General features: G+C 49.4%; 11 protein-coding genes across 11 annotated transcripts; 8 read left to right on the forward strand and 3 right to left on the reverse strand.

Annotated features, from left to right (window-relative positions):
* Window positions 1-1108: 1108 nt before the first annotated feature.
* Window positions 1109-1809, forward strand: CPAR01_07616 (uncharacterized protein; the record flags this gene model as incomplete). The annotated part of the gene is made up of 3 exons (XM_060491885.1): window positions 1109-1288; window positions 1350-1649; window positions 1732-1809. The coding sequence occupies 3 exons, from the start codon at window positions 1109-1111 to the stop codon at window positions 1807-1809; spliced, it is 558 nt and encodes a 185-aa protein (XP_060348255.1).
* A 1973-nt stretch (window positions 1810-3782) lies between these two features.
* On the forward strand, window positions 3783-4397 carry CPAR01_07617 (uncharacterized protein; the record flags this gene model as incomplete). The annotated part of the gene is made up of 1 exon (XM_060491886.1): window positions 3783-4397. The coding sequence occupies one exon, from the start codon at window positions 3783-3785 to the stop codon at window positions 4395-4397; it is 615 nt and encodes a 204-aa protein (XP_060348256.1).
* A 522-nt stretch (window positions 4398-4919) lies between these two features.
* On the reverse strand, window positions 4920-5614 carry CPAR01_07618 (uncharacterized protein; the record flags this gene model as incomplete). Its single annotated transcript, XM_060491887.1, has 3 exons — window positions 4920-5249; window positions 5400-5454; window positions 5526-5614. The coding sequence occupies 3 exons, from the start codon at window positions 5612-5614 to the stop codon at window positions 4920-4922; spliced, it is 474 nt and encodes a 157-aa protein (XP_060348257.1).
* Window positions 5615-6856: 1242 nt separating this feature from the next.
* On the forward strand, window positions 6857-7120 carry CPAR01_07619 (uncharacterized protein; the record flags this gene model as incomplete). The annotated part of the gene is made up of 1 exon (XM_060491888.1): window positions 6857-7120. One exon carries the CDS (start codon window positions 6857-6859, stop codon window positions 7118-7120), a length of 264 nt encoding a protein of 87 aa, XP_060348258.1.
* Window positions 7121-10433: 3313 nt separating this feature from the next.
* On the forward strand, window positions 10434-11323 carry CPAR01_07620 (uncharacterized protein; the record flags this gene model as incomplete). The annotated part of the gene is made up of 4 exons (XM_060491889.1): window positions 10434-10536; window positions 10594-10809; window positions 10856-11158; window positions 11217-11323. The coding sequence occupies 4 exons, from the start codon at window positions 10434-10436 to the stop codon at window positions 11321-11323; spliced, it is 729 nt and encodes a 242-aa protein (XP_060348259.1).
* A 1631-nt stretch (window positions 11324-12954) lies between these two features.
* CPAR01_07621 (fatty acid hydroxylase) lies at window positions 12955-14040 on the forward strand (the record flags this gene model as incomplete). The annotated part of the gene is made up of 1 exon (XM_060491890.1): window positions 12955-14040. The coding sequence occupies one exon, from the start codon at window positions 12955-12957 to the stop codon at window positions 14038-14040; it is 1086 nt and encodes a 361-aa protein (XP_060348260.1).
* A 1145-nt stretch (window positions 14041-15185) lies between these two features.
* Window positions 15186-15621, forward strand: CPAR01_07622 (uncharacterized protein; the record flags this gene model as incomplete). The annotated part of the gene is made up of 3 exons (XM_060491891.1): window positions 15186-15274; window positions 15330-15524; window positions 15579-15621. The coding sequence occupies 3 exons, from the start codon at window positions 15186-15188 to the stop codon at window positions 15619-15621; spliced, it is 327 nt and encodes a 108-aa protein (XP_060348261.1).
* Window positions 15622-17489: 1868 nt separating this feature from the next.
* CPAR01_07623 (major facilitator superfamily transporter) lies at window positions 17490-18944 on the forward strand (the record flags this gene model as incomplete). The annotated part of the gene is made up of 1 exon (XM_060491892.1): window positions 17490-18944. One exon carries the CDS (start codon window positions 17490-17492, stop codon window positions 18942-18944), a length of 1455 nt encoding a protein of 484 aa, XP_060348262.1.
* A 93-nt stretch (window positions 18945-19037) lies between these two features.
* CPAR01_07624 (short chain dehydrogenase) lies at window positions 19038-20238 on the reverse strand (the record flags this gene model as incomplete). The annotated part of the gene is made up of 4 exons (XM_060491893.1): window positions 19038-19674; window positions 19792-19960; window positions 20058-20110; window positions 20198-20238. 4 exons carry the CDS (start codon window positions 20236-20238, stop codon window positions 19038-19040), a joined length of 900 nt encoding a protein of 299 aa, XP_060348263.1.
* Window positions 20239-21948: 1710 nt separating this feature from the next.
* Window positions 21949-24579, forward strand: CPAR01_07625 (uncharacterized protein; the record flags this gene model as incomplete). Its single annotated transcript, XM_060491894.1, has 1 exon — window positions 21949-24579. One exon carries the CDS (start codon window positions 21949-21951, stop codon window positions 24577-24579), a length of 2631 nt encoding a protein of 876 aa, XP_060348264.1.
* A 591-nt stretch (window positions 24580-25170) lies between these two features.
* CPAR01_07626 (uncharacterized protein) lies at window positions 25171-25560 on the reverse strand (the record flags this gene model as incomplete). The annotated part of the gene is made up of 2 exons (XM_060491895.1): window positions 25171-25421; window positions 25485-25560. 2 exons carry the CDS (start codon window positions 25558-25560, stop codon window positions 25171-25173), a joined length of 327 nt encoding a protein of 108 aa, XP_060348265.1.
* Window positions 25561-26585: the final 1025 nt, after the last annotated feature.

Consider the following 26585-nt stretch of genomic DNA (forward strand, 5'->3'; position numbering starts at 1 on the left):
AAGGGAAGTTAAGGTGAAGGGCCGGAACTCGGAGATGATTGTCCAACAAGCCGCTCATAGCCGAGTAGAAAGCCAAGTATTCCTGTGGAGCATTCTCTGTTGGTCATGTCTTACTGGTTATGACAACCTGCTTCAATCGATTAGACCACCCCGCATAGTAGTCTGCCAAGCTCACTTCGAAAAGGTTCTTGACCTATCAACCGCTTACTTCCCTCGATAGGATCCATTCGGATACGGTTGATTCACTCAAACTGATTGGACTGACCATAGTAAGCTGGATGAAGGGGAGGCTTTCACTTTTTTGTCGCTTAAGTATGACACTTTAGTATGGTGTCGGGCACAGAAACTGCGGGATTTACTTTAGGCTAGCGATCCATTATCTGCGATGTCACATCGTATGCGCCTGGGCAAGCCGTTGTAAGAAAGAGATGCTACGAAGGTTTCCTCGGCGTAAGCGCTATAGGCACCCAAAAGGGCAGTTTATTGTAAACTTGCAGGCCAATGCTTCAAGGATCAATGCCAAGAAGCGGGCAGACTAGAGGCATGTCTTGCACGAAAGGACTTCCCGAGCTCGTCCTATCCGCCGGGCACTTGCCGGACTGCGCGCACAAATTGATAGTAGTTGAGGACAGCAATTGCAATATGCGATCCAGCAAGGTAGATTTTGAGGGACCTAACTTGAAAAGGTGAAGAGAATAGCACGGCATGAAGAGTCTCATGGTTTAAGGCTTCCACTCAATGCCGATGGGGGAAACGCCCGCGAGCGGTAAAGAGAGTTTCACCGGGGCGGTGGCGATGCCCTCACATGTTGTCTAGATATGCATAGGATACTTCAGACTGATGTCAGCTAGCAACTGGCGCCCCATCTGCGATGTAGTAAGACGGCACAGGAGGGGCCACCGTATCATGACTCCGAGCAGTCATCAGCAACTCTTTCTCTTATTTAGAATAATAGAGCTCATAGTACAGACAACTTGGAAAAGAAGGGGTATAAAGCCAGGTTACTTCCTCATCAACGATGGTTCTTTTTCCTTCTTCTTCACTATCAATCTCTCATCATTCAAACTCAGTAGTATCGTGACAAACACCACCGCCGCTCGAACTCATTATGTACTTCTCATCACTTCTCGTTGTCCTCGCGGCCACCGCGTCAGCCATCGACATTAGGGCCCACGTTGGCGACAACTGCGCCGGAGGTTCAGTCGCTTGTACCAACATCAATCCAAACGTGTGCTGCTCTTTCAGTAGCTCTGCAAGCAGCGGCAGATCGAGCATTGCTGTGGTTGCCGTATGTGAAAACCTTTTGTTTTGCTATCAAAATTGTCTGAACTAATGATTGCCGAGCCCAGATTCCAAGCAACTGGCGCATTCGCACTGAGGCATACACGGGCGGTGGATGCTCATTCTTTGGGGGTCAGCGCGATTCGGGCGGTAGCACAAGCGTCTGTCTGCCTTACACGACGCGCGGCGACCGCACGGGGGGGCAATACTGGTTTCTCAACCGCAAGCGGGCTGTCGACGAGTCTTGCCCCACCGAGCAGCCCGGTGCCGGTAAATGCGAGGCTGTCGTCAAACCTGATACCCTCGGCCTCGCAGACGGCACTGAGTATGACATTGTAGGCTTGACGGATGAGAAACTTCAGGAGCTGGTGAGTGGAATTGAACTTCCAAAAAAGAACCCTGTATGCATGAGACTCAGACGAGATGCTGACCTATTTCCCCTGTCTCCAGGAAAATATTGCCAACACTGGTGCTGATGCCGACGCCGTACCTGCCGAGTTTCAGTCTCTACGTAAAACGGAGTCTTGAGGCTATGCACAAGCCCTTAACCAGGATCAAGTATACTGGATGGAAGCTTGAATCAAGCAGGAGCAAACTGGAAGTATTTTACTGGGGTTCGGCCATGCGGGCTTGTAATGATATATGTACCTTATCTAACAAGGTCCCGGCTAACTATATTGAACCAAATAAACTCAAATCTTGGCGGGAAACGGTGTTTCTTTCTCATATGTGATAGTTTTTATGATCGGAATGCTACCTGTTCACTAACACAGATCAAGGCTCCAGAGGCATAGTGGCAACCTTTCAAGAGCATCAATATCATGCGCAACTTTGTGCGAAACCCAGAGGGCACCGTTCATAGTCCAGTTCTATGGGCGTGATGCAGTCTTCTGGCTTGTATGTAGCCGCACGGAGCCATCTCAACTCCTTCGCAATAGATATAAATGTCTCAGAGCACGTCACGATACACGGCACGCCACTGTGAATAGGTAGGATACGGCTCGCCGCTATTCAATCCAACTTTAGGAGGTAGCGGGCAACTTTATATAAAAAAGTTGTACATACTGTGGCAACTCTGACACTCAAAGAAAGAGGACGCCATCCGTCCTTTGGGCATCTAGAACGAGAACGGTTAGCTCATAAAGGTCGACCAAACACAGTTAGTCAACCCATAGCTAGGTAGGCAACAAAGATTTAGCTTTGCATGAATGGGTCACAGCACTTCAGTCCTCACACCTGACAGACCACCTCCATCTTCGATAGCCTCACGATCATTACAAAGACGAAGTTGCTCTCCTCGTCTTCGGGCGAACTGGGAAAAACAACTCATGCCCTCTCACCCCTATCGAATTTCAGCCTGTTTATCCATCTCACCTGGGGTACCAAACAGCATCATGTCTGCAGTATTATCACATGTGACCATTATAGAATACTCTCCCATCTCGCCCGAAGACACCTTTTCTTCCAGGAAGCCATCGCCCTCGCCGACCAAATTCTCAAACTTTCCTCTACCAAGCCCCTTTGCCCAGCTACGAAGAAGAAGGCCAAGGACCTCAAGGAATTCGCCCACGAGGGCCTTAACCCAGACTCCAGAGCAAACGAGCGCCACACCACAGACGACTATCGCTGCGACGTAATCGATCACACGAAAGATCTACTGGGGTATGTTGCAGATGAAGCTAAGTATCACGATCTCACCACCAAGCTGTGCCAAATATTCCGCGAGCATTATGTCCTAAAGTACACGTACTGTCATGTGGATGACTTGCCGGTAGCGCTTCACAAGCTGTGCGGGGCCAGAAGTTATAGTCGCTGCTTAAATTTTGTCGTATAGTCACAATAGCGGCATCGACGTTGAATGTAGAGAACGGTTGTCTATTCAAAGTAGGAAATGGGCACGAGGTTTCGCCCTGAAAGTGAGAGTGTAAGCGAGTGTGGTCCTCGGTGATTATGTAACCGGGGTCGCGTGACATGCGGTGAGGCCACGGATGGTTGAAGCCATCACGACGGATTTCATACGCACGCGGATGAATCCAACCTGGGATGAGCTGTTGCGGGGAATGCAGGAAACATTACTCATGTCGAACTATGAGTCCGCGCTGAGGGAGCGTGAGCGAGAGTTGGAAAGGAAGCAAAAGCGAGAATTGGAAAGGGAGCAAAAGTCGACTCCTAGAAGTTGGAAATCCACGTACGTGAATCTCCATGTTCCCGCAGTGAAACCGTGGAATTCCACTGCACCTGGGCCGTGGGACTTCCCAGCGTCTGTAATCCCATTTTCGGAGCTATGTGGTTCATTTGCACCTGTATCATGGGACTCATCAGAGCCTGGGCTGTGGGATTCAACAGTGCCTGAACCCGAGGATTCGACATCAACGGAGCTGTATGATTCTTCATCACTTGAGGTTTCGGATTCACCAGCGCTCGGGCTTTTGGATTTAGTTGGGGACTGGGACCCAATGGATAGCAACCAGAATTCGATACTGCCTCTCACAAAAGAGCCAATGTCAATCGACGCTGTACCGACGACCGGATTTTGGGAAATAAACGAGGACCCTGAATTAACTAATAGCAAGCAGGATCCCTCCCCATCTCCCACTCTGGGGACAAGCCCCCCTCTCTTCCGTCCACTTACCCCATCAACAGACACCATCAAAAGGATCGCACACCTATTCTGTGAGGACGGATGGACTAACAGGGAGTACGCGCAAGAGCGTGCCGACTTCCTCCAATTCCTTAAGGAAAACACACCCAGCGGCCGCATGCAAAGGGACTACAACCGCTACACGGAGAAGCTCTTGCGTGGAGAGTTCAACGAGATAGCCGGCCACCTCCGCCGCGACAGGAACCTTCTCAAGACAAGGCTACACCGCGCAGAAGACACGAGCCTGCGATCGGCATTCAACGACGCAATTCACAAGAAGGAGAAAACCTTGTTCTTGGTGAACAAGTACGTATTCAATGGTCACGATGACCCGTTCTGGAGGGTGTACCCGACAAAGGAGGCGGTAGAGATGAGCGTGTTCCAGGACTACTGGGAGCAGAGGCCTAGACGTCGCACTGACGATGAAGATGACTCCTTTGGAATATTTGACATGGGTCTCGGACCATTTAGTTAGTGAGCAACGAGTCGTAGTTACGCCGGACGGGACTCCTTCGTGTGGCTGGGAGTTGTGTGGCTGGGAATTTCGGTAATTACGAATATAAAGACCATGGCTTTCAATATGAGTACAGGCATCATTGACAAGTCATCGTACCTTGGAGAGGTTCAATCCGAATCTTCCAGACCGGATATGGGGCATGTTTCATACGAAGCGAGTTGAATGTTGGTCCCGGGGTTTGTCGGTGGTAAGCAGTAAATCAAGCTCACGTATCAATCCGTTTGTTCCTTGAAAGTACTATTTCCGAAAATTCTTTCTTCCAAGGGCCATCCAGATTCTTTCATTGCGCCTGCAGCCCATCCTTTTTGCCCCAGTAAACATCTCTTCCTTTGAACATGGATTGAGCTCGATATGGGAAAGCTTTCGAGAGCTATGTCATATCTGCTAGCCTTCTGTGGTGGGTTGTTAGCATACATTCATGCCAAGTGAGAGGAAGACACGTACAATGGCCACAGACGCCGTGATAGCGATGGTCGGCACTCATTGCATTGACGCGAGCCGATACCGTTGAAGTTTGGACCAGGTCCAGACAAAGTTCAACCTTGACGATACGTGTAAAATCCTCTTGATCCCGTGACAGGATAGGTTGAGTGTAGTCTCGGAGGTAGTCCACGTCAACATTGGCGGTGCTCGGATCGAGAGAAAAGTGGCAGTGGCCGCGCCCGTTGTCGTTGTTGATGAGGCACAGTCGTAGTCTGTGGCGCAGATAGTAGACCGCCCAGCGTGTGTTGTGGCGACCTTGGCGTCTGAGCTGAGCTCGTGCTCGTCCATGTACATGACCTGATTGCGAACTCTATCCACATCGTCAAGCTAGTTGGGAGTGTAGCGGATATCAGTGTTGGAAGGGAATTTGAGGGCGGGAAGAACGGGGGCCAGGGCCTCGTATTCGCTCCTTCTGTCTTACTAATCCATCAACGCTCCTTCTGATTTCAGTGTTTAGTACAGCTGACTGGTTCCTACCTGCCCGTCCTGCTTTCTAAAGTAGGCAACCTGCCTATACACGCCTCCTGCCCATCTACGCCAGACGTGTCGAATTACATCAAGGTGGCGGGTGACTTCCCCATCTACCAGCTTACGGTCCCCTACCCGTCTGGAAGAGCGTGATCAGGTATCCGCTCAGCCTTCCGGACACGGACAGCGGTAGTTCTGACTGTAATGGAAGTACGTCTCTCCATTGTGCAGTAATAGAAGGTGGTCGTACCGAAATCGCGAAAATGTTGCTCCAATTTCCAAGTGAAGCTGTTCACCAGCGAACGCAAGTCAGTCGTGGTCGAGAAATCACGCATTTACCACCGAATTTGAAGAGCTTAGAAGTCAACATTGCAGACAAATATGGCAAGACGGCGCTCCATCTGGCTGATGAGTTCAGAGTCCCGAAGACGGTCAAAATGCTGTTAGACTACGGGGCCGATGCGGCTATTACTAAAATTCACGAATCTTTGACCAGTCATGTCTTGAATTTACAATCAAAGGAACTTGGAACTCAAGCACTTCAAGACACTCAAGACAGAGGCCGGTATAAAGATGTACTGAGGCTGCGAATGCCTGTGACTAGGAAACATATCCCGTTGAATAGAGCCTGTATATGAGCAGCGGGTGGGAATACATGCAGTACCAGTAGCACTCTCGGATCGCTGGGAATTGCAATTTTAACTGCCAAGGGAACTAGAGATTCAGAAGCGACGCTAAGAACTGAGTGATTGCCTTAATGGCGTTGGCGTGAACTTGAACGACTCGCGCAAAGCCCCAGTTGAGACGGGCACGCGCTCGGCTTCGCAATCAATCCCACTCGGCCCAGAATTTCCAGGTCCCCAACTCATTTGTTGCGTCTAGGCTCTGACGGGCCTAACCAGGCCAGACCGCCGCTATCGCTGGTTCTGTTATCTACGACTAGATCTCAGGGCGCAGCTGTGCTTTACACGGCCCGGAAAGCAAAACTCAATAACTGAGAGACGATGTGTATGTACTTCAGTATCAACTCCAATCTCATTCCGGAAACACGTTGGCGTGAATTTCCATAAGGGGGTTCCAGCTAACTAGAGAATCGCTGTCAGTATCTGGTGAAAAACTGTTTTGGGAACTAACATTAGGGTTTACATATAAACTTTTCGCCGGCATGCAGGGCAGTATCAGATAACGAGTCTGTTGTATCAGTGATATTACACAGCGAGTCAACCCCCATGAACCTCTCGCAAGGCTGCGAATTTAAGCCTCAATTTTCGCAAATAAAAAGCGGATAATGCCAGACCTCAGACGAAGTTGTAAATACCACCACACACCAACAGTTCCCAACTTACTTATCTTTATTAGCCAATCCTCCTGTCGAAGTATCAACCGACACTCGTTAGGTATGATGAATTCCGCCTCTCATTCCAAAGTCGTCGTGTGAACTGATCAAAAAACTACTTAAAGTCACAATGCAGCCCTTCACCTTCGTTCTGACCACCGTCTTCGCCGCCACGGTAACGGCACAGGGTTGCCATTTCTGGGTTCGAGAGAAGTCGACCGGGAACAACGTGTTGCAGAAGTGTCTCCAAAAGAACGAGGGGACAACCGCCTTGATCAATGGCGCATCAAGTGTGTACCTCCAGGCCGACTCCAACTGCCGGGTGACGGTAAGCAATACCGGATACAACACGGGGCCTGTGGGATTCGACGCGTACTACGACGGCTCTTGCTAAAGTATGTTTTCGCTCGCCTGACGTTGGATCACTAAAGTTGTGCTGACGTTGTTCGACACAGTGCAACGCCTGTGCCAATATCGTGGCAATTTCTGGTGTTCTTGCGAAGTTCATTTGTAATTTTTTTTTTCCACCATGTACATACAATTGCGAAGCGAATGGCGTTGAGCGGGGGAAGGATTCGGGGTCGCCAGGGCCAACCTGCTGCCGGACAGAAGCTAAGATACTCAATGTGTTCAATTGGCAAAATCTCCAAAGTGTACGGTTGTTGGTGCCGAACGTTTCCCTCGTGACAATGTCTAATTACCCGAAGTCTACTCGGTGAATGGAACATGCCAGCAAGACAGTTTTGCGAATGACATGAGTGTGCTTGGAAGCCCGGTTCGAGTGGAGAGACGTCATCTTTACCCGCCCTGGTTGGGAGGAGCTAAGTCTTACACGCAGAACCAGGAGTCGTCCACCACCGTAGAATGCTGCGCTCCATCCCTCGTGTGGTAAAGAGCTTTAGATGAACGCTCTCGTTACCTTGGTGCTGGACCTTACTTCAGCCCTTTCAGCAGCTGTTCGGCTGCCCTCCAACTAGATGCATAAGAACCGAATGAAGCTAGAATGTTTGACTTGGTAGCTCGGGCGATCGACGAGGCTTTGATGCGGAAATGTCTCGGCTTGACTTTGCCTCGGAATCTGGAAGCTGGCAAAAGACATGCAGCCAGGAGCGGTCGAATTAAAAGCTGCCGTAGTCGAAGTGATAGGCTTAGCCCACCTGCCAGCTACACCAAGGGTCTTCGAATAGCCGCCGATGGATGAAATGTATCCGCAGCGAGGATGCCTGACGGTGCGCCTGGGACGGTCCCCCTTGTCGTAGTGCATTTGCGATGGTGTGAGATCTTTCCCTCTTGCCAGGCTGAGAACATCCCCTCTAGTTCTGTTGAGTTGGTGGTCATGTAACAATTCATGCCCAGAATAATATTCAATATTTCAGTCGGAAGTCGCGAAGATTGATTCGTCATCCTTTCAACAAGCGACATGGTGCTCATTGCAGGGTTGGCGGTCAATTATGGCGACACCATCGATGGGCAAACCCACAGGCACTTGCGAGTGGCTTTGCAGTGGCTCTGCAGTGGCTCAAATGCAGCAGAGCGGAGCACTTGCGTCCCTTGTCTAGTGGACACGGCTATGGGAGGGCCCAGATCGCTTCGAGCACCAACCATTACATCGTAATAATATTGCGTAAACTAGGTAGGATTTAGGGAGTTCCATGGTGAGAAACGTGCTGATTGATTATTAGTGGTTGGAAGGTGTTTGTTGGTGGGGTCTTAGCTATGGCTGGTGAAATTGAGGACTCCCAGTGCTCGTGCTATTTCAGTATCCAATTCAACACAATTGGCGAGCAGTTCGCAGCAAGGTGGCGACATAGTAGGATCACCACAAATCGAAAACTCTAAGCCTGTGGGCCCCCGCCTGATAGATGGATAGATGGATAGATGGATGGATGGATGGATGGATGGATGGATGGATGGACTAGAGGGCAGCCTGAAATGAACTAATATAAGCTACTGATATAGCACGCACCGTCCGACTATTATCTGTAAACGTCTTCTCAAAAACATATACTAACACGCTGTAGCCTGTGAGTTGAGATCCTGTACTCACTCACCCTACTCACCTTGCTCGCGCTTCTCATGCCACCTTAGGGCGGCGGGTGATCTGGCCGCACCTGAGCGACATAGTGGTGATACATTTATCTATCAAGTGTGTTTCTATCAGCGGCATACTGTTGAATTGTGCCAGACAACTTCACTCAAGATACATCGACCTGGCTAGTCCGATAAGTTTGTAAGAAACTGGAGGAACTTCCGGGTGTTCATCCCCAAAGCCTACTTGAAATCAGTCTGAATATGCGAGAGTGGAAACTAAAACTTCCCGGATCATCAACAAGGGAAGCTGCGTATCGCCCGCAAAGATCACATTAATCGCTCCTTTTTCCTGCGTTGCCGCATTCTCCTGGCAGCTTACTATTGTTTCCAAAAGTCTTGATTACTTGCAATATCAAATTTGTCCAATTTGCCTCCAGGGGATATGTCCACTTTGGTTCTCGTCTACGTCCCGTATGACTCTTCATGGTTAGGGAGAAGAGTCCACGCTTGGCATAACGTGAGCCTTGCAACCCTAGGCTGTGTACTAAGTGCTTCGTACTGGGAAAAGCAAGTCTACTTCGTCGGCCTTTTTTATTGCTCTGGAAACACAACAATATCAGCATAATCGCGGTTCTTCTTTCATCGAGAAGCCGAGGCTGAAAAGTTGAGTGACATGAGAGGCATTCCGAAAGAGATGTCCGACCTGGTTGGACATTCTGAAGAGGTTTTTGGCCGACATGCCGACATGAGTTCTACGAAATGGTCTTTATGCAATGCGTTAGTGACGAATAGTTTCCTTTTTACAAGTGAGATGGCCCGTCGTGAACACGACATAGACATCACGACAATGCGCTTAGAGATACCTTACGGAGGTAGGAGTGACGGCTGGCGTGATACCACTATGAAATCCCAATCAGTAGACAGGCGTGACTTGGTCGAACGAATCTGAGTCCATTGTGAGATTGACGTCATATTCATGAGTCTGTACTTTAATAGAGTTTCAGATCATCCTTCTAAGCATTGCGGGCCGAGCCTATGACAGGCAAACTGTGTTATACCCATGGGATTAGGCCAATGCAACTTCAGCTCGGTCAGCCTACGCACAGATCCCTCAGAATGCTTCGATACGATACACCGGCGGCATGTCTCTTCCGTACTAAAGCATGGACACTGTGCCATTCTTTCGGTGAAAGCCCGAAAACAGGCTATTCCGATTTTACCGAGGCCATCGTTGCACATATGCTGACTTTTGAGGCTTACTTATTGGTCAGTCTCAATCAGAACCCGGTTCCGAGCTTCCCCGCTGAAGCTAGGGTCTCGGCACAGGCCCCCTGATCGGGAACATCTTCCATCGTGGGGTTCCCTCAAGAAGAACGCAGGGGTCAAAGTCAATTTCGTATCGCGCAGCTGTAAGCTCGTTCTGGTACTCAACGCGGCCTTACATACGGATATGGAATCGCGTCAAGTTGATCACCATGACAAAAGAACTTCAGGGACCACAATGCTTACTTGATCCCTAGTCTGGGAAGAAGACAAGAGAAAGACTTATCTATGGTCGGCCACCCGGCCGGTTGAACGCAGCTTTTCAAGCTCGAAGTGTTACTTTTTTTGCTCCTCCTCTACGCGTCACTCCTTTTTGCCTTCTCTATCCCTCGCTGTCTCTCCTTTTGCCAATCATGCTTGTCAAATCCACATTCGTTCTCTCTCTCGCTTTCGCAGCGGACGCATTCGCTGTCAGACGCGGGTCCAATGACTGGTTTGCGCCTACTCCCGCCGATCGTAATACTCACAATCAGATGAATATACGAATCTGAAGCTCCTGTTGACACTTCTCAGGTCGTAGCCCCTGTCCAATGGTGAACACTCTTGCCAACCACGGATACCTCCCCCGTAGCGGCTTGAATGTCTCTCTTGCAGACCTCATTGCCGGCTTTACGGCAGCCGTTAATCTGGATCCTGCTGCTACTACTTTGGTGGGACAAAAGGCTCTGCTCACATCCACGACTGGCAACAACGCGACATTTAACCTGGACGATCTCAATACCCATGGCAGTGAGTCAACTCGACCCTTAACATTGTGTGCATACCCTAAAGTCAGTGGCAGTCATTGAACACGACGGTAGTCTAAGTCGTAATGACATTTACTTTGGCGACAACCACTCGTTCAATAAAGACATATGGGAATCGGTAGCGGTCGCCTTTACAAACACTACTATCAGCATCCCAACAGCCGCCAAGGCGAGGGTCACGCGTCTGCAAGCCGCTGCTGCTGCTAACCCTGTCTTCAACCTGACGGCCGATGGTACCCAATTCAGCTTCATTGAGACAGCTCTTTATCTCTCTGTCTTTGGAAATCTGGAGGATGGAAATGCCAATACCGAATGGGTGAAGGTTTTGTTCAGTATGTCCAATCTTGCCTTCTTGTTGCCATGGTTCGTATGCTTACACATAACCCTTAGCTCAAGAACGCCTGCCGTTCCGGGAGGGATTCTCAAGGGCAAGCTCGCCAATCACTGCAGCAGGAATCCTGGGCTTAGTTGCTAAAGTGGCCGCTGCAAGTGTCTAATTCAATATCTTCAATTGTTGCAGCTGGTGGGTAATGCAAGAGCCTGCTAAAACAATGTGTGAATTTCCTTATCCGCATATGTAAATCTATCCAGAAATTTGATTTCACATAACTACCTCGGTGTATGAACTTTGCCACCCTAGGCTGGAGACGGAATCACGAAAAGGCTCTCGTCACTCAGTGTATTCCATGCGTTCAAATGTAATCGTTGATGGATCTATTTCAATTATGATGTGTATATTTGATATCCTGGAGCCGTAGTAAGTGAGTAGCCAACACAACGTATATGAATATGTCGACTGGAAAACCCGAGGCTTGGGGGTGGAACCATACCCCAGTGGGGCAACTTTTTCCCTACAAACAATGGGCTTGCCTCTTATATTGCAAGGAAGAGGTCCATGTCGTGTTAACATTGAGGGATTCATGCACAGAGCTCAAGAAGCAGATCATTTAGGTTCCGTTCCAGATGCAGCAGAACTGCGTCTATGGCTCCGATTGAAATGTTTAGCCACCTGAACATTGACTTGTTACATTTCGCGGCAAATTCTGGCGACAAGACATCAAGCTCTGTGTGGCTTTAATCTTTTTCTTAAAGTGAGAGAGCGAGAAAGTGAGTAACAGAAGAGGGGTACCACAAACATGACTAGAACCTGACTCATTCGGTTTAATTCCAGCCGTCGGTACGTCACGCTGTCACGATTTGTTGAGTAAACATATTGACATCCGCAAGGGTAATGCCTTAACGCCTACAATCTACCCCGGCCGTGTCCGCCACAGAGGTTTATGATCTAACAGGTTCCTTGAGATGCGTTAGCACTTGGTGTGTTAAGAGAATCGACCCGCCAGTGTTCATGCGCATGTGATCAGAACGCCAGAGTTCTTGATGTTCCCAATATTTTGCACATGGCCTAGGCGATCCTTATTTGGGGTTTGAAACTACAAGCTATCTTATGTTCATGTCCTCTGAACAGTTCGGTCCCTTGTGTCCGCCAATGCAAACCAACATGTGACGGAGCATCAGCCATTCGGCGGGAAGGACTAATGTCATCCATGATAGGTTTTCTGATGGTTAGATGAAAGGTCCCTGAAAGCTTCTTCCTACTTGCTCTAGTCTAGCCTACGGACCAAGGTACATCTTTCATCGCGTCTCATGTGCTCTGACTACGACAGCGCCCATAGCGCTCAGCTCGCACATGAACGAGTCAAAGAGACTTCCGCATCGAATGATGCCGATCTTCGATAGCCTCGGCTTTTGATCGACTCGGCTTGGATGTGATGCGTCGCATAGCTTCGCATAGCTTCGCATAGCCACACTGAGCCTCGGAACCATATGAAACACACATCTCTGTACCTACCTGCAATCAAGATGTCGACTCTGGCCCAAGCGCAATGGCGCTTCAATCAGGTGTCAAAAGGAGAAGTCTTGTCAATACTACATAAGGGTCTGACGTGTTGTCCGAGCTTATTTCAATGTGGGGGTGGGACACGTGAATGTGGTAGTGCCGAGGATCATCATCAGATGAAACTATATATACCGTGATTGTAGATCACCTACCTGGTTGATAATGATAGTGTGGTACAACACTCATTGCTATCAACCTTTAGGCATCTCTGACGAAAAACCTGTTAGTATGTCTTCTACTCTCACGACAACTACGGCGAGCCAAGGCCAAACTGTTAGGATCGAAAGCAAAGATCCTATGAGGTCAACCTGGCGTCGCAGCGACAAGCGTACGTGGAAGATCGGTCACTGGATTATCGAACGTCTAGGACTCTATCACGATGAGCTTGACCGACCTGCGCCCGTCCACTCCAAAACCGAATCAGTGCCTTATGTCCCACACTGGCAGTTCCATCGGTGGATACTGCTACACGCAACAATACCTCTCCTACTTCATCAAGGTTTTGTATCCTTGACTGGATATAACGTTCACCCCGTAGCGGCTTTCGTATTCTACAGCGTGGCGATAAAGGCTGTCGCCATCCACCAAATCAATACCATGCGCGGTCTAGGCCAACGCTACGGATTCCTTGATGGCGACAAGCATGAACGCGACGGGGTCCCCGACAAAAGTGTCAAAACAGTCCTCGAGTCACTCATATCTACTGCCACATTTCGATCAATGATGGCTGTGATTCTTTCGTACCGTTCGAACGAGGCTCCGGCCACAATAAATTGGATGCTTCTTCCTCTCGAGATTGGTCTCTACGGTGTTGTCTTGGATTTTTGGTTTTATTGGTATCACCGACTTATGCACGAGGTCGACTCGTTGTGGAAGTACCACAAGACACACCACCTTACGAAACACCCGAACCCTCTTCTCACGCTTTTCGCGGACAGTGAACAAGAGTTCTGGGACATCGCCGGTATCCCTTTCTTGACGTGGGCGACGCTCAAGCTCGTAGGGCTGCCAATGGGCTTTTACGAATGGTGGTTCTGTCAGGAATATGTTATTTTCACTGAATTGACGGGACATAGCGGGCTGCGTCTTTATGCCACAACTCCGACACCTTTCGCATGGCCGCTTCAGTTTTTCAACTGCGAGTTGGTGCTTGAGGATCATGATCTCCATCATCGGAAAGGCTGGAAGACTAGCGGCAACTACGGCAAGCACACTCGATTGTGGGATCGTATCTTCGGAACCTGCATGGACAGAATCGAATGTGCTGCCGATTCTGCTGACTACACGAATACAGCTGTCATTCCACTCTTGTAAGAACAGAGGTAGCTACCTCAAAAGCTAGATAGATCCTTTGATCTTACCGTGATGGAACAACTCAAGCCCATCACGGGTGGTGGACGAGAATAACAGTGTCGTTAGAGAGAAACACCGAGAGGGGTAAGAACCTAGGAGGTAGTGCAATATAAGACTAGAGTATCTTTCCCAGAAGAGCAGCGCATCTAAGTAGAGAGGCTATTGTACATCACACTGCATTTCTTGCCATGCATAATCGTACTAAGCTAACCAGCGGTGAGTTTTCGCACATGATGAGCAGCAACTGTGTCGTGGTGACAGATACACCTCTTCTTGATTGAATCTGAGCGTATTAACCAGACGAATGTGTCAACGCGCAATTCTGACATGGTTTCTACTCTCCGACGGCTTACCCTATCAAAGTATCAGGGGACCTACGGATCAAATGGGTGTGAGGCTGTGATACTTTTCTCCAAATGAAGACAACTTGCCATATCCCTGTTGGTTGCTTCCTGACTCGGTGCCCGAACCCCTACCAAGCAGACATGGACCTCTGCAGCAAGACTTCTTCCAAAAACAGCCCCATGCAGTTATCTCGCCCTACGAACAAACTACTTATCATTTGTGTTTCAAGATAACCAGATCCTTCAACTACATTAGTCGGTTCGCAGTTTACGTTCACCATAAGTCACTTAGTGTACTCATTCGGCCTTCTGCGAAGTTAGAATTGGGGTAATTACGTGCGCGCGATCGGCAGAGGGCCGTGCTTTCAACCCAAAATGAAGGCATTATAATATACCTTCGTATAATCCCTAGCAGTCATAATAGGGAGGAGTTTATTTCCACGCTATGCGACAAAATTACACCTGTTTAGAGTTCGGACTTTGAGTGAATTGCCGCTGAGCTGCTCCTTCGTTCGGGATCACCGGGCACTGGTAACTTTCGGCGGTGGTCAGGGCATGATAACGAGGCATTCAGAAATTATAGACCCCACTACGGCCCGTAAACGTGAAAGTTAAGACTGGTACTCAGAGTGCGACATTATAGTATAAGAACCTCGAGACAATGCGCCCGCGGTTGTGAGATTGTTTTGCTTGCCATCCGCAAATCGTCACTCGTTCATTTTCATTCCGCTTTACATCTCTCACTCTGAAATAATATTCAAAATGCGTGCCTTCACCGTCGCTGCTGCCCTTCTCGTCGCTGGAGCCCAGGCTGCTCCTGCTCTTGAGAGCCGCCAGGTTGTTTACGGATGGTAAGGGGTCCTATCTCCGGATTTCAAGGCGACCGAGCTGATTAGACATGCGAAGTTACTTCTCCGGTGAGGGTATCAACAACCAGTACGTGAGCGTCGGCCACGACATTGATGTTACCGATGCCAACGGTAACACCCGCAACCTTGATTGCGGCACAACTTCCCAGCAGCTTGTTCCCAACGTCTTCGCCAAATGCACAGTGGACAAGAAGCAGCCCGCGGGTATTACCGCCAACGAGTCCGACAAGAAGTAAGCACAGTAGCAACCAAAGAGAAACTACGCAACTAACACAAACGTTCCTAGCGCTATCAACTGCCCCGTTTCTAAGAGCAAGGCGGACTGCTAGACACCTCACTATCAAATATCAACCAAAGGGTTGGTAGGAATATAATCATAATTAAAGTACTTTTGAACGTCGAACTGAAGTCTACAGTCATCAGTATTGTTTTCGGGCCATTTGGTTTCATGCGCGACACTCGTCAGTCTCCACGTATGTGTAGTGCCAGTCCGAAAAGAAATACCATCAACTCCAAGCTTGCCAGGTTTCCAATGCTCTCGCCAATCCAGTCGCTGCAGAATAACCTAATATGAATTCAAAGACCTGCAAAGGTTCCAGTGAAGCTCGTGCGATTTGTCTTGATTCTGCTAGGGCTCGAGGTTACTCTCGAAGGTCCATGAAAGCGCGTTCCCTTGCTTCCGCATGTGAGAGGACTAAAGTTAATCTGATCATAGCTACCGTTGGTCTGTGGGGTTAGCATGAGTTCGAGCATCCTGATCTAATATTCCGAATGGTTACTTGCTTAGAGTTATACCCCTATCACTTGGAGTGTAAATATGTACGTTCATGAATTTCCGACATTCAGTATAGCAAGAACGTAGTCTTGAGCAATTCACATGGTGACTGCATAGGTCGTCGCTTAGTGTCATAAACCATGCAAAATCGAATGTCACCATGGTTGACTTTGGTCCAATTGAGCTTATGCTAGAGGCCTTATGTGGAGATCTGCGTACTCTACAGATGTTTCTGCAACCCGTACTTGACTTTTGCATCGATTAATGGAGTGACTCCTTCACGTAAGAATATCCCGCCTCGTGATTTCTATCGTGGTGCAAGTCCCTTTTCAAACGGAAACATTGTTTTTGTAGTCTAGAACTTTTGAAGCAATTAGCGTATAGCAACGCACTGTTTCAATTGACGCATTGAAGCATCGGTCCAAGGCCTCGGTTCAATCCCACATTCCAAAATATGATTGACTTCTTCCGGGTAAATTTGGTAACTAGATCAATTACGTTACAGGCAATACTTCGCAATGAGCAAAGAAATAACGGTCTAGATCTTCTTACCATTCCTGTTCGGATCGGAATCATTCAATAGCACTTATTGAATAGAAAGTCGAAAATTTGCTACTGGCCTTGGGTTCCTTAATTTGGACCAAAGCAACATTTCGATCCCTCCGGCGAAAGAAGTACAATGCTTTCTGTTTTATCTCAAGGGTTGAAATGGGTCGCGAAGGTGACCTCTTGAGTCTACCCAAAACTGTGCTAACTACCGCTTCCGCGATTAGTACTCCTCCGAGCTGTAAGTGAGAGCCTGAGAGGTTGTCTGTCGCGTGATCCTACTGATCCTCGATGTGAAATCTAATCCCTGGTCATTCTGCCTTTACAGATTGCTAATGAACTCAAGTAAAAGAAAAACGCCCAGCCTCATATCATTGGTGAAGAACGCCGAATAAAGGCCTCCATGCCGGCGAAACAGTGCCAGTGCGTTTTTCCTGAGGGCACCACTACGTATGGAGTCTCAGTGTTTCAAGTGGAGCACAGTGCAATTGGCCTCATTCTCGCCATGTGTAACCTTGACTCGTAGTCAAGGCGGAAGAGCGGCAATGTTGAACAGGGGGCCGACGGAAGAGAATAAAATTTTCCTCTGCCTGTGGTGTATTCTCCAAAATTTAGCAAATAATAATCACGAAAATGTTTTGCCTCTCACGTCATACCTAGCGGCCTCAAACACGTGACATTACTCAAGTTTTGCAATAGTTTGGCTTAAACCGAACTTCTCCGACCTCTCCACTTGTAACTCCGAGCTTACAGCCCGAGCAAACTTCACATCGACTGATACATTGTTCGACTTATAAGTCTATCTAGCGTCCACGTTGAAAATGAAGATATTCGAATAGTCCCTTTACGCGCGGCATTATTCATTTGGCTACCATCATGTCTTCTGGGCCAAATCATTGGTTATCGCGGCTTGGCGAAGAGAGCGGTTTCGTGTCGATTTCGCAGTCATGTCGCGATACCAAAGTACTCTGCTTACAGCGTTTTATTCGCCTCTTTGCATACGGCGCATCATTTCTTATCTTAGTACACTTCCTCTCAAGTCTAGGCTACTCGGATGAACGAATCGGCCTTTTCATGACTTTAACTCTTCTCGGAGATGTCGTCATCAGCTTCTTGCTCACCGCCGTTACCGACCAGGTTGGAAGACGAAAAGTCCTGGCCACTGGAGCCGCATTGATGGTTATGAGCGGGTTGATCTTTGCTATGGTTGGAAACTATTGGGTTCTTGTCATTGCCAGTATATTTGGGGTCATCAGTCCCAGCGGCAACGAAATTGGACCCTTCCGCGCCGTTGAAGAGTCAATTCTAGCGCAGCTTACGCAGAAGGAAAGGCGCAGTGATATCTTCGCATGGTACACGCTCTTTGGCTCAGCAGGGGCCGCTCTAGGCACACTCACCTGCGGTTGGGTCGTGCAGGCCCTTGAAGACAATGAGTCTTGGACCCAGAACGAAGCATACAGAGTCGTCTTTCTTATATATGCAGCGATCGGCTTGCTCAAGCTATTGCTTATATTTGCCCTCACCTCTGGTGTTGAGGCACCACCGGCAGAAATCAACGATTCTACTAGTCCAAGAAACAACGAGACTCAACCTCTACTTGGCGATGTCTCGGACACCGAGCAAAGCCAATATAGACGGTCACAAGGATCAAAGTCCCATCGGCGAACGGTCACGCAACGCGCAAGGGCTCTACTCCCTTACATCTCTCCCATGTCTCGGTCGATTCTGTTCCGGCTCCTCATTCTGTTCTGTCTCGACTCTTTCGCTTCCGGCATGGCATCACCGTCTTGGTTAACTTACTACTTCACTACCGTTCACTCTCTTCAGCCTAGCTCCCTGGGAACTCTGTTCTTGGTCACCAATCTTCTCGCCACAATCTCGAACCTCGTCGCACTTCCTCTTGCCCGCCGACTAGGACCACTCAAGACTATGGTTTTTACACACCTGCCGTCGGCTGTTTTTTTGGCAATGATTCCTCTTCCATTGCCTGGTTCTGGTGGAACATGGACGGCGATGGCATTCCTGTCCTTGAGAGCATGTACCCAAAGCATGGATCAAGCGCCCAGGCAGGCATTCCTTGCAGCAGCAGTCCTCCCTAATGAAAGAACGGCTGTATTGGGCGTGGTCAATATTGTCAAGACGTGGGCTCAAGCGGGTGGTCTTGGTTCTGCAGGCTATCTTGCCGGAAAGAATCTTTGGATCGTAGTATTTACGGGAGCAGGAATCATGAAGGCATGTTATGATCTGTTGATGCTAGGATTATTCTTGGGTCTTAGAGATCGCGAAGATGACAGCTCGAAATCCCGTTCGAGGGATGAGGAAGAGCCTTGAGCTCAAGATGACTGAATTGCAATAGACTTGACTTGGGAAGAATATGGAGCTTTCCAGGCTAACAGATTGGACTAATGAAATACACGTATTTGCCTACTCCACTTTCTTCGCATTTTCCCTACGTACGATTGCCTCAAGTTTAGGCAGATCAAATTTCCGGTAGGCCAATTCATCCAAGAGCCATTCGCCGAAAAGAAGTCTAGCCAGCCAGACTGACCCAGCCATGCCACCAGCCCAGAACCAGTTTGTAGCTCCTCCGACCCAACCACCAAGCCACCCCTCTCCTTTCAGGGCTTCTGCTACTAGTTGTTGGGCAAAATCCCCCGTGGACACTGTTGCGTTGTTTTGGGAAAACGTAAGGCGCTTTGCGTATATCTCTTTGACACGAGTATATAGCGAGTTAGGCGGGAGCTCACGAGTGAGCTTAGCAATCTGACTCTTGACAGTACCAGTCATAGAAATCATGACACGCACACCAAACGGACGAAGCTCCTGGCGAAGTGTACGGCTGTACGAGTTGAGGGCACCTTTGGTCGCAGTGTAGACTGAGCCGAAGACATAGGGAGAGATGGCGGAAAGGCTACTGATCATGATGATGAGACCGCGGGCCGGGATCAGCAGCGGCACAAAAGCCTGGACCATGGCCATGACGCCAAAGACGTTTGTCTCGAAAGTCTGTCGAACTTCGTCCATATTGATGTCGGTTGCAGGAACAGTGTGTGTCAAACCACTGGGAGATGGTCAGTAAGCAGCGCAGCCGCTAGGAGTTGCAAACAAAACCGAGTCTCAATGAGCGATAGAAGCAACCGTCTGGCTCAAAATCACCACGGCATGAGGTAGGCCTTACGCGTTGTTGACCAGGAAATCAAGGCGGCCTCCAGTCAGTTCGGAGACCCTGGCTTTGCAGACCGCGATACTGTCGCTGTCAGTAACATCGAGTGGTAAAGTCGTCAATCCCAAGTCGCTCAAGTCCGAGAGAACTTCGGGCCTGCGGGCTGTTGCGATGACATGGAGTCCTGGGAGAAAAATGCTGTGAGCAAGCCAAATCTCCAGTTATGGTTCGTTCCATTTACTCGAATACCAATTATTCGTCCTTGGATAGTTGACACCAACCTTTGGAGTGAAACTCTTTTGCCAAGGCGTGGCCAATTCCCCCTGGGGTACAGCTGCAGTAAACATGTCAGCACTAACGCCTCCAGCGATCAGCTCGGCGAGTCAGAGTTAAAACTAAGTTGGTAAGGGGTGTAGCGCACCCTGTGATCAGGACTGTCTTTTTGTCTGCTGGGATGCCCATTCTGTCGATACTGCACTGGAAGTAGATGTCGAACGGTGGAGAACGAGGAAGCTGTGGTGAAAGCGTTAAACGTGTCAGCTCTCAGACCATTTTACGAGATGAATCCCGAGGTAAATTGAGCTTGAATTGGTCAAGAGAGACATGTGGGCCGCTCATGTCCGCAGCCCGCGGATTTCCGCCCAGCACCACATTATTCGGCCGAGTCCTTAGTAATCTACTGGATAAGTCCATGCAATAGGAATCAAGAACCCCGGGCGAAGGGTTTCGACGCTTCGACCAGTCGCATGGCAGAACGACTCCAGTGCATCCTATCGAATGTGCCTTAATTACTAGCTACATGTATGGATCCATAACATGCAACCTCCAGTGCCACAAGAGCGGAATGCGAGGTGGTCTTTTGAGACACTCACCATAAGGACTCTTGAGCACCCATAGGCCGTAGCATGGGCTGAAGACTCGAGAAGACACCAAAAGCTTAGCAATATGCTGTTATGTGCTGAGCGGTGATTAGGTCAGAAGCCTACAGTTGACAACTTGTAAGGTAGCGAAGATGACGTGCTGTTAGCTCCAAGGGCTTGTGTGACTTTCTAGCGGCAAAAGTCGTGTTTTTAACGGACCATTTGTGCCGGTGCGACAAGGTCGGAAAGTCGGGGAGTTTCCAGGTTTCCGTGCCATCATATTTTTTGCCAGCCGACGGGATCAGAGGTCCGCCGCGGAATGTCGGCCACGATCTTTGCTCTCGTGAGAACGTTTTGCGATTGGCCCTCTTGGCTGGCAGCCTGGCTGCGGTCTATCCGCGTATCGAATCAACCGATAGATCAGCTGCGACTGCACACAATCAAAAGTACCAACTACGAGTCTGGAAAACATGGTCGCGTCATGCGTCAGCTGTGTGCATGGCCCCCGCACGTCACATTGCGGAGAAGCTGGGGAAAGGGAGCATGGTGACTGGGTTCTTGGAACTACCGACAAATCAATGCGGGGTCGCGAGTCTCTTGGGTTGCGTGCTAATTGTTTGGACATCGGTTCATCCCATGAGGTTCAGAACTCAACCGTTATGCTTATTTGTTGCAAAGCAAGCAATTCAGCGATGGCAGTTGGTCCAGTCTTGACTTACTAATCTTTGCTTACACTTGTGAGCCTCCAAATTGCTAATAAGACGCCAGCACTCGCGTGCCATTGTTATTTGAAGGTTTGGGCAGTTAGATGGGACAAGTACCCTGGTGAATTCCTTGCCGTGGGTCGGATTATCCGGCTTTTGGTGTAAGGCCAAGAGCCCCCATTAAGATCAACACCCGATCCTAGATGCCGTCAGAAGGTGTCAAGGATCCTACCTCACAGTCTGGGGACCCCGCAAACTGATGGCAAGATCCACAGACTTCGGGTTGATTAAGACGAGCAGAGGGGTTAGGAATTCCTAGCTAAGGCTAGCACTCAAGCATAACTTCGACAACGGGATAGCGACGGCCGAGTAACTGCAAAAATGTTTGAGTTATGGCAAGTTCAAGGGTATGGATACACGGGTGAATGCTCCCCGACAAGCCTCGGTGGACTTGGTATAAGATTATATTATTTCATGTCCTCCTAGGACCACAATATATATATATATATAGCCTAAATTGCGGCGTCATTTAGCGGTTGTCGATGCAAGCCTTTCTAAGCCTTTATTCGCTAAGTTAGGTGGAGTTATTCAAGTACTCTCTCTTCATCATGGCTGTTTCGATATCTCAGCTTTCTTTCGAGCACCATCGACAAGCTCTTGGCATTGCCGAATCAGAGCCTCGCATCTCATGGCGATTCTCTGGCAATGCCGTTGACTGGGAGCAGAGCGCCTACGATCTGGAAATTCTCAAGGGGTCAGATCCCCCAACCATCCACAACTTTAACTCGACTGAGTCTCTCCTTGTTCCATGGCCAGCGGCAGCTCTAGAATCGGCCGAGCAAGCTAGAGTACGAGCTCGGGCCCACGGTAGACCTGGCCAACTGTCTACGCCCTGGTCAGATTGGGTCACGGTCGAGACCGGGCTCCTCAACTCTTCAGATTGGGCCGGGGCTGTCCCCGTCGCTGCCGAAAGGGAGACTGAAGTTGAAGCTCCTAAACGTCCGGTCTATTTCAGAAAACCATTTCTTGTCAACGCCAATGTCACTCGTGCACGGCTCTACATTACCGCATTGGGGCTTTACGAAGCAGAGATCAATGGCCGTCGGGTTGGTGATTATGTTCTTGCCCCCGGATGGCAATCATATAACTACCGGCATGTGTACGATACCTACGACGTCACGGAACTTATTTCCAATGGAGACAATGCAATTGGTGTTGCAGTCGGTGAGGGATGGTTCTCTGGTAGACTCAGCTACGGTGGCGGTGTCAGAAACAATTATGGAGACACCATCGGCCTTCTCAGTCTCCTAGTCGTCACTCTTGAAGATGGCACCAAGATTATGGTGCCGAGCGACGCGACCTGGAAAGCTAACACTGGTCCACTTATCACTTCCGAGATTTATAACGGCGAACATTACGATTCCACACTAGAGGCAGAGCTGGAGGGGTGGTCATCTGCAGGATTTGCCGCCGACGACTGGCTGGCGGTGCGAGAGTTACCCGCACTCAAAGGCGCTTTAGTCCCTCCCGATGGACCTCCTGTCAGACGACTTGAAGAAAGAAAGCCCGAGTCCATCTTCGCATCTCCGTCTGGTAAGACGCTTATCGACTTCGGGCAAAATCTTGTGGGCTGGCTGAGACTTACGGTCTCTGGGCCTACCGGTACGAACATCACTCTCCACCATGCCGAAGTTCTCGAAGATGGGGAGCTCGCTCTTAGACCACTTAGGATTGCCACCGCGGCTGACTCTTTTATCCTGCACGGTAACGGCACACAAACATGGGAGCCACGTTTTACCTTCCATGGTTTCCGTTATGCTCAAGTCGATGGTTGGCCACAGGAAACTCCTCTTACCGCTGACTCCGTCACTGCTGTTGTTGTCCACAGCGACATGGAGCAAACCGGCTGGTTCGAATGTTCCAATCAGCTTCTCAACAAGTTCCATCACAACGTGCGGTGGTCCATGAAGGGGAACTTCTTATCGATCCCCACCGATTGCCCGCAACGTGATGAGCGACTTGGATGGACTGGTGATGCTCACGCCTTTGCTCCAACGGCCAACTACTTGTACAACGCTGCTGGTTTTTGGAGAGGCTGGCACAAAGACATCTGGTCAGAAATGCAGCGAAACAACTCAATGGTGGTTCCATTCACCATTCCAACGATCCCCCCTGGAGGTCCCGCTACTCCTGCCGCAGTCTGGGGAGATGTAGCTGTCGCGAACCCCTTCAACATTTACCAAGCATTTGGTGATGTCGATCTTCTCGAAGAGCAATACCTTCAGTCTCAAGCCTGGATTGATACGGGCATCAGCCGTAACGACGTTGGGCTTTGGAACCGCAGCTCTTTCCAATTTGCCGACTGGCTTGACCCCAAGGCCCCCTCAGATGCCCCGGGGAACGCCACCACTGCGAAGCACCTGGTCGCCGATGCGTATTTGATCCATATGACTGATTTCCTCGCCAACATGTCCGCAGCTTTGGGACGTGACGAAGCGGCCGACCAATACCGAACTCAACGGAAGGATCTTATCTCAGCGTTTCACGACGCCTGGATCCAGGATGGTGTCCTCGCAAACCAGACTCAGACTGCGTACGCCATGGCTCTCAACTTCGGTTTGTTCACTGATGAAGAACAGCAATCAGCTGCTGCCGAGAAGCTGCGACAGATCGTTGCAGACAATGACTACCTTGTTGGCACAGGCTTTGCGGGCACTCCGCCTCTCGGGTTTGCTCTCAGAGACATTGGTGCCACTGAAGACTTCTATCGCATGCTTCTTCAGACTCGAGTGCCTTCTTGGCTGTATCAGGTGGTTCAAAATGGGACAACCACTTGGGAGAGATGGGACAGTCTTCTCGCAAATGGTAGCGTCAATCCTGGCGAGATGACCAGCTTCAACCACTACGCGTTTGGCTCCGTTGCCAACTGGATGCATCAAGTCATTGGTGGTATTGCTCCTGCGGAACCGGGCTGGAAGCGAATCACTGTTGCCCCGATTCCTGGCGGCAACATTACCAGTGCTGATTCGAAATACATTTCACCTTATGGAGAAGTTAAGGTCCAATGGTGGTTCGAAAATAATGAGGAAGAAAATGCCGTGCATCGTAATGGATTCCACATGGTCGCCGAAATCCCTCCTAACACAAAGGCTGACATCACGATGCCCAATGGGGGGAAGTCAACTGAAGTGGGTTCTGGATACTATGAGTTCCATGATCCAAGTTATGTTTTAGTTTGATTCTGTCCATCCAAATCCTGTTCTTGTCTACCCGTCAACGAGTTCTGCGGTTCGCCCATTCAATTCTGTGTTGTCTCAGCGGGTGAATGATACAATTTTAGGCAACTGAAGTCTGTACCAGCTTGATGAACCAATGTCCCATGTGCCTCTGACTACCGCCAGTATTTTGGTCTCACCTTGAACTGACGTACGAGTTTGACACTGGTGTAAAGTAGTGAATTGCCCGGAAACCCCTTATCAGCAACATGTGGCCTAAGCCCGTTGAGAAGGGGTTTTCATGAGTATTCGGGCTAGGATTTGGAATAATTCAATAGCATGATCGAGCAGTGGTCTTAGACCTCAGTACTTAAGACTTGATTGGACCTCAATCGAGACTTCAATGTGCAATCGTGGTTGTATTCAGTCAACACTTCTCGTTCTAGAGGGAAACACCAACGTAAATATCGCGCTGCGCCCCCAACAACTCAGTACTTGCGATTGATCCCGAGTGATCTTGAGCCCCATTGCCCCTGGTTTGTGTTCTCATGCTCAGACTTACATCGGAGTTGAGAGACCCGGAAGCCAACAGAACCCATCTTGACGTGAGTCTGTCTACATGGGAAGATAGGACTCATCGGCGCTGGTTTCAGCGCGCTTCATGGGGTCATAAGACTCGTCGGCACTGGTTTCAGCGCGCTTCATAGGGTCGTAAGATTCATCTGCGTTCGTCTCTGCCCGCCTCATTGGAAGGTATGATTCGTCGGCGCTGGTCTCGGCCCTCTTCATCGGCAAATAAGACTCGTCGGCACTGGTCTCGGCCCGTATCCTCATGGGGAGGTAGGATTCATCTGCACTGGTTTGAGCTGTTTACACTTAGCTTATGAAACCAATCTCCAGCCAAAACCTCTAGTCTATCACCGACGTACCCTGACCTGAATGAGCAACAGCAGGCAATGCAGCGATGCAAGCCGCCAGTGCCGTTAACAAGACGATCACCTTCATGTTGTAATATACGTAGACTTCGGCGAGTCAAGAGAATGCTTTAGAATTGTAGTGTGAATCAAAAAAATAACTGGTCTGAAAGAACAGGAAAGGTCGAGGTCTTCTAGTTGGAAAATGGTGAACAGCGTTGGAGCTGTCTCTTATGATCGACTCCCCGTGAGACAAATCGGTCACGCTTGAAAATAGTGGAAAGCTTTCGGTTCGTATACAATGCCATCAGGAGCTGGAACCTTGCAAGCTGACCTGCGAGATAAAAGAGGCAGGTGCATTTAGATGACTCTCGCAACTGACGAATCGTGGTTTCACCAGTCAGAATTAACAAACTGTGGCTTCACTTGCACAACTTCCAAGACTCAATTTTACAGGGTAGTCAATGGTGGCAAAAAAGTAAGCTAAATGTTGAAGGATCTGTCCAGTCTTCATTGGCATTTGAAGTAGCCGTTTAGAGTCATGCTTACGAGCACCTCCATCGTTGACCTTCCGAATTGAAATTAGTTTCCCGACCCACAGCCATAGGATCTAGTTGCATAGAGCTTGAACGGAGACCCAGAGACTTCGTGGTCTTTCAGCCGGCGTTCGAATTCCCAGCCATGCTCTCGACATCGAACTTGCTGCCTTCTCTCGTCCGTACAGGTTAAATTTATCCAGGCCGAGATTCTAATCCCGAAGGGTGGAGCGATCAGCCTTCATTCAAAGGTTTGTTTCCCAGATTCGGGTACAAACGCAATGCGAATTGTTTCGTGGTATAAAGGTTTGTTTACTATGTGGAAAGTGGTTTAGTTTTGTCATACCCACTGAGCGCCAGAAACTTGCTTTCCTCGCTGACTTTCCATTGCTCTTCATCGAAGGCAAACTCCATATGCAATGCGACGACAGGGGGACACGTAACAGGGTGGTGTATTGGTATCAGATTGGTTCGTCCGGACTCGAAAAGCGAGCCACTGTCAGACATTGGACTTGGTCAGCGGGGGTTCTTCCGGCTGGGTATAGTGTTGACGCTCGAAGGATTTGGATGCACCGACACA

Source organism: Colletotrichum paranaense (assembly GCF_030867605.1).
Source record: "Colletotrichum paranaense strain IMI 384185 chromosome Unknown Scaffold_6.1, whole genome shotgun sequence".
Lineage (NCBI taxonomy): Eukaryota > Fungi > Ascomycota > Sordariomycetes > Glomerellales > Glomerellaceae > Colletotrichum > Colletotrichum paranaense.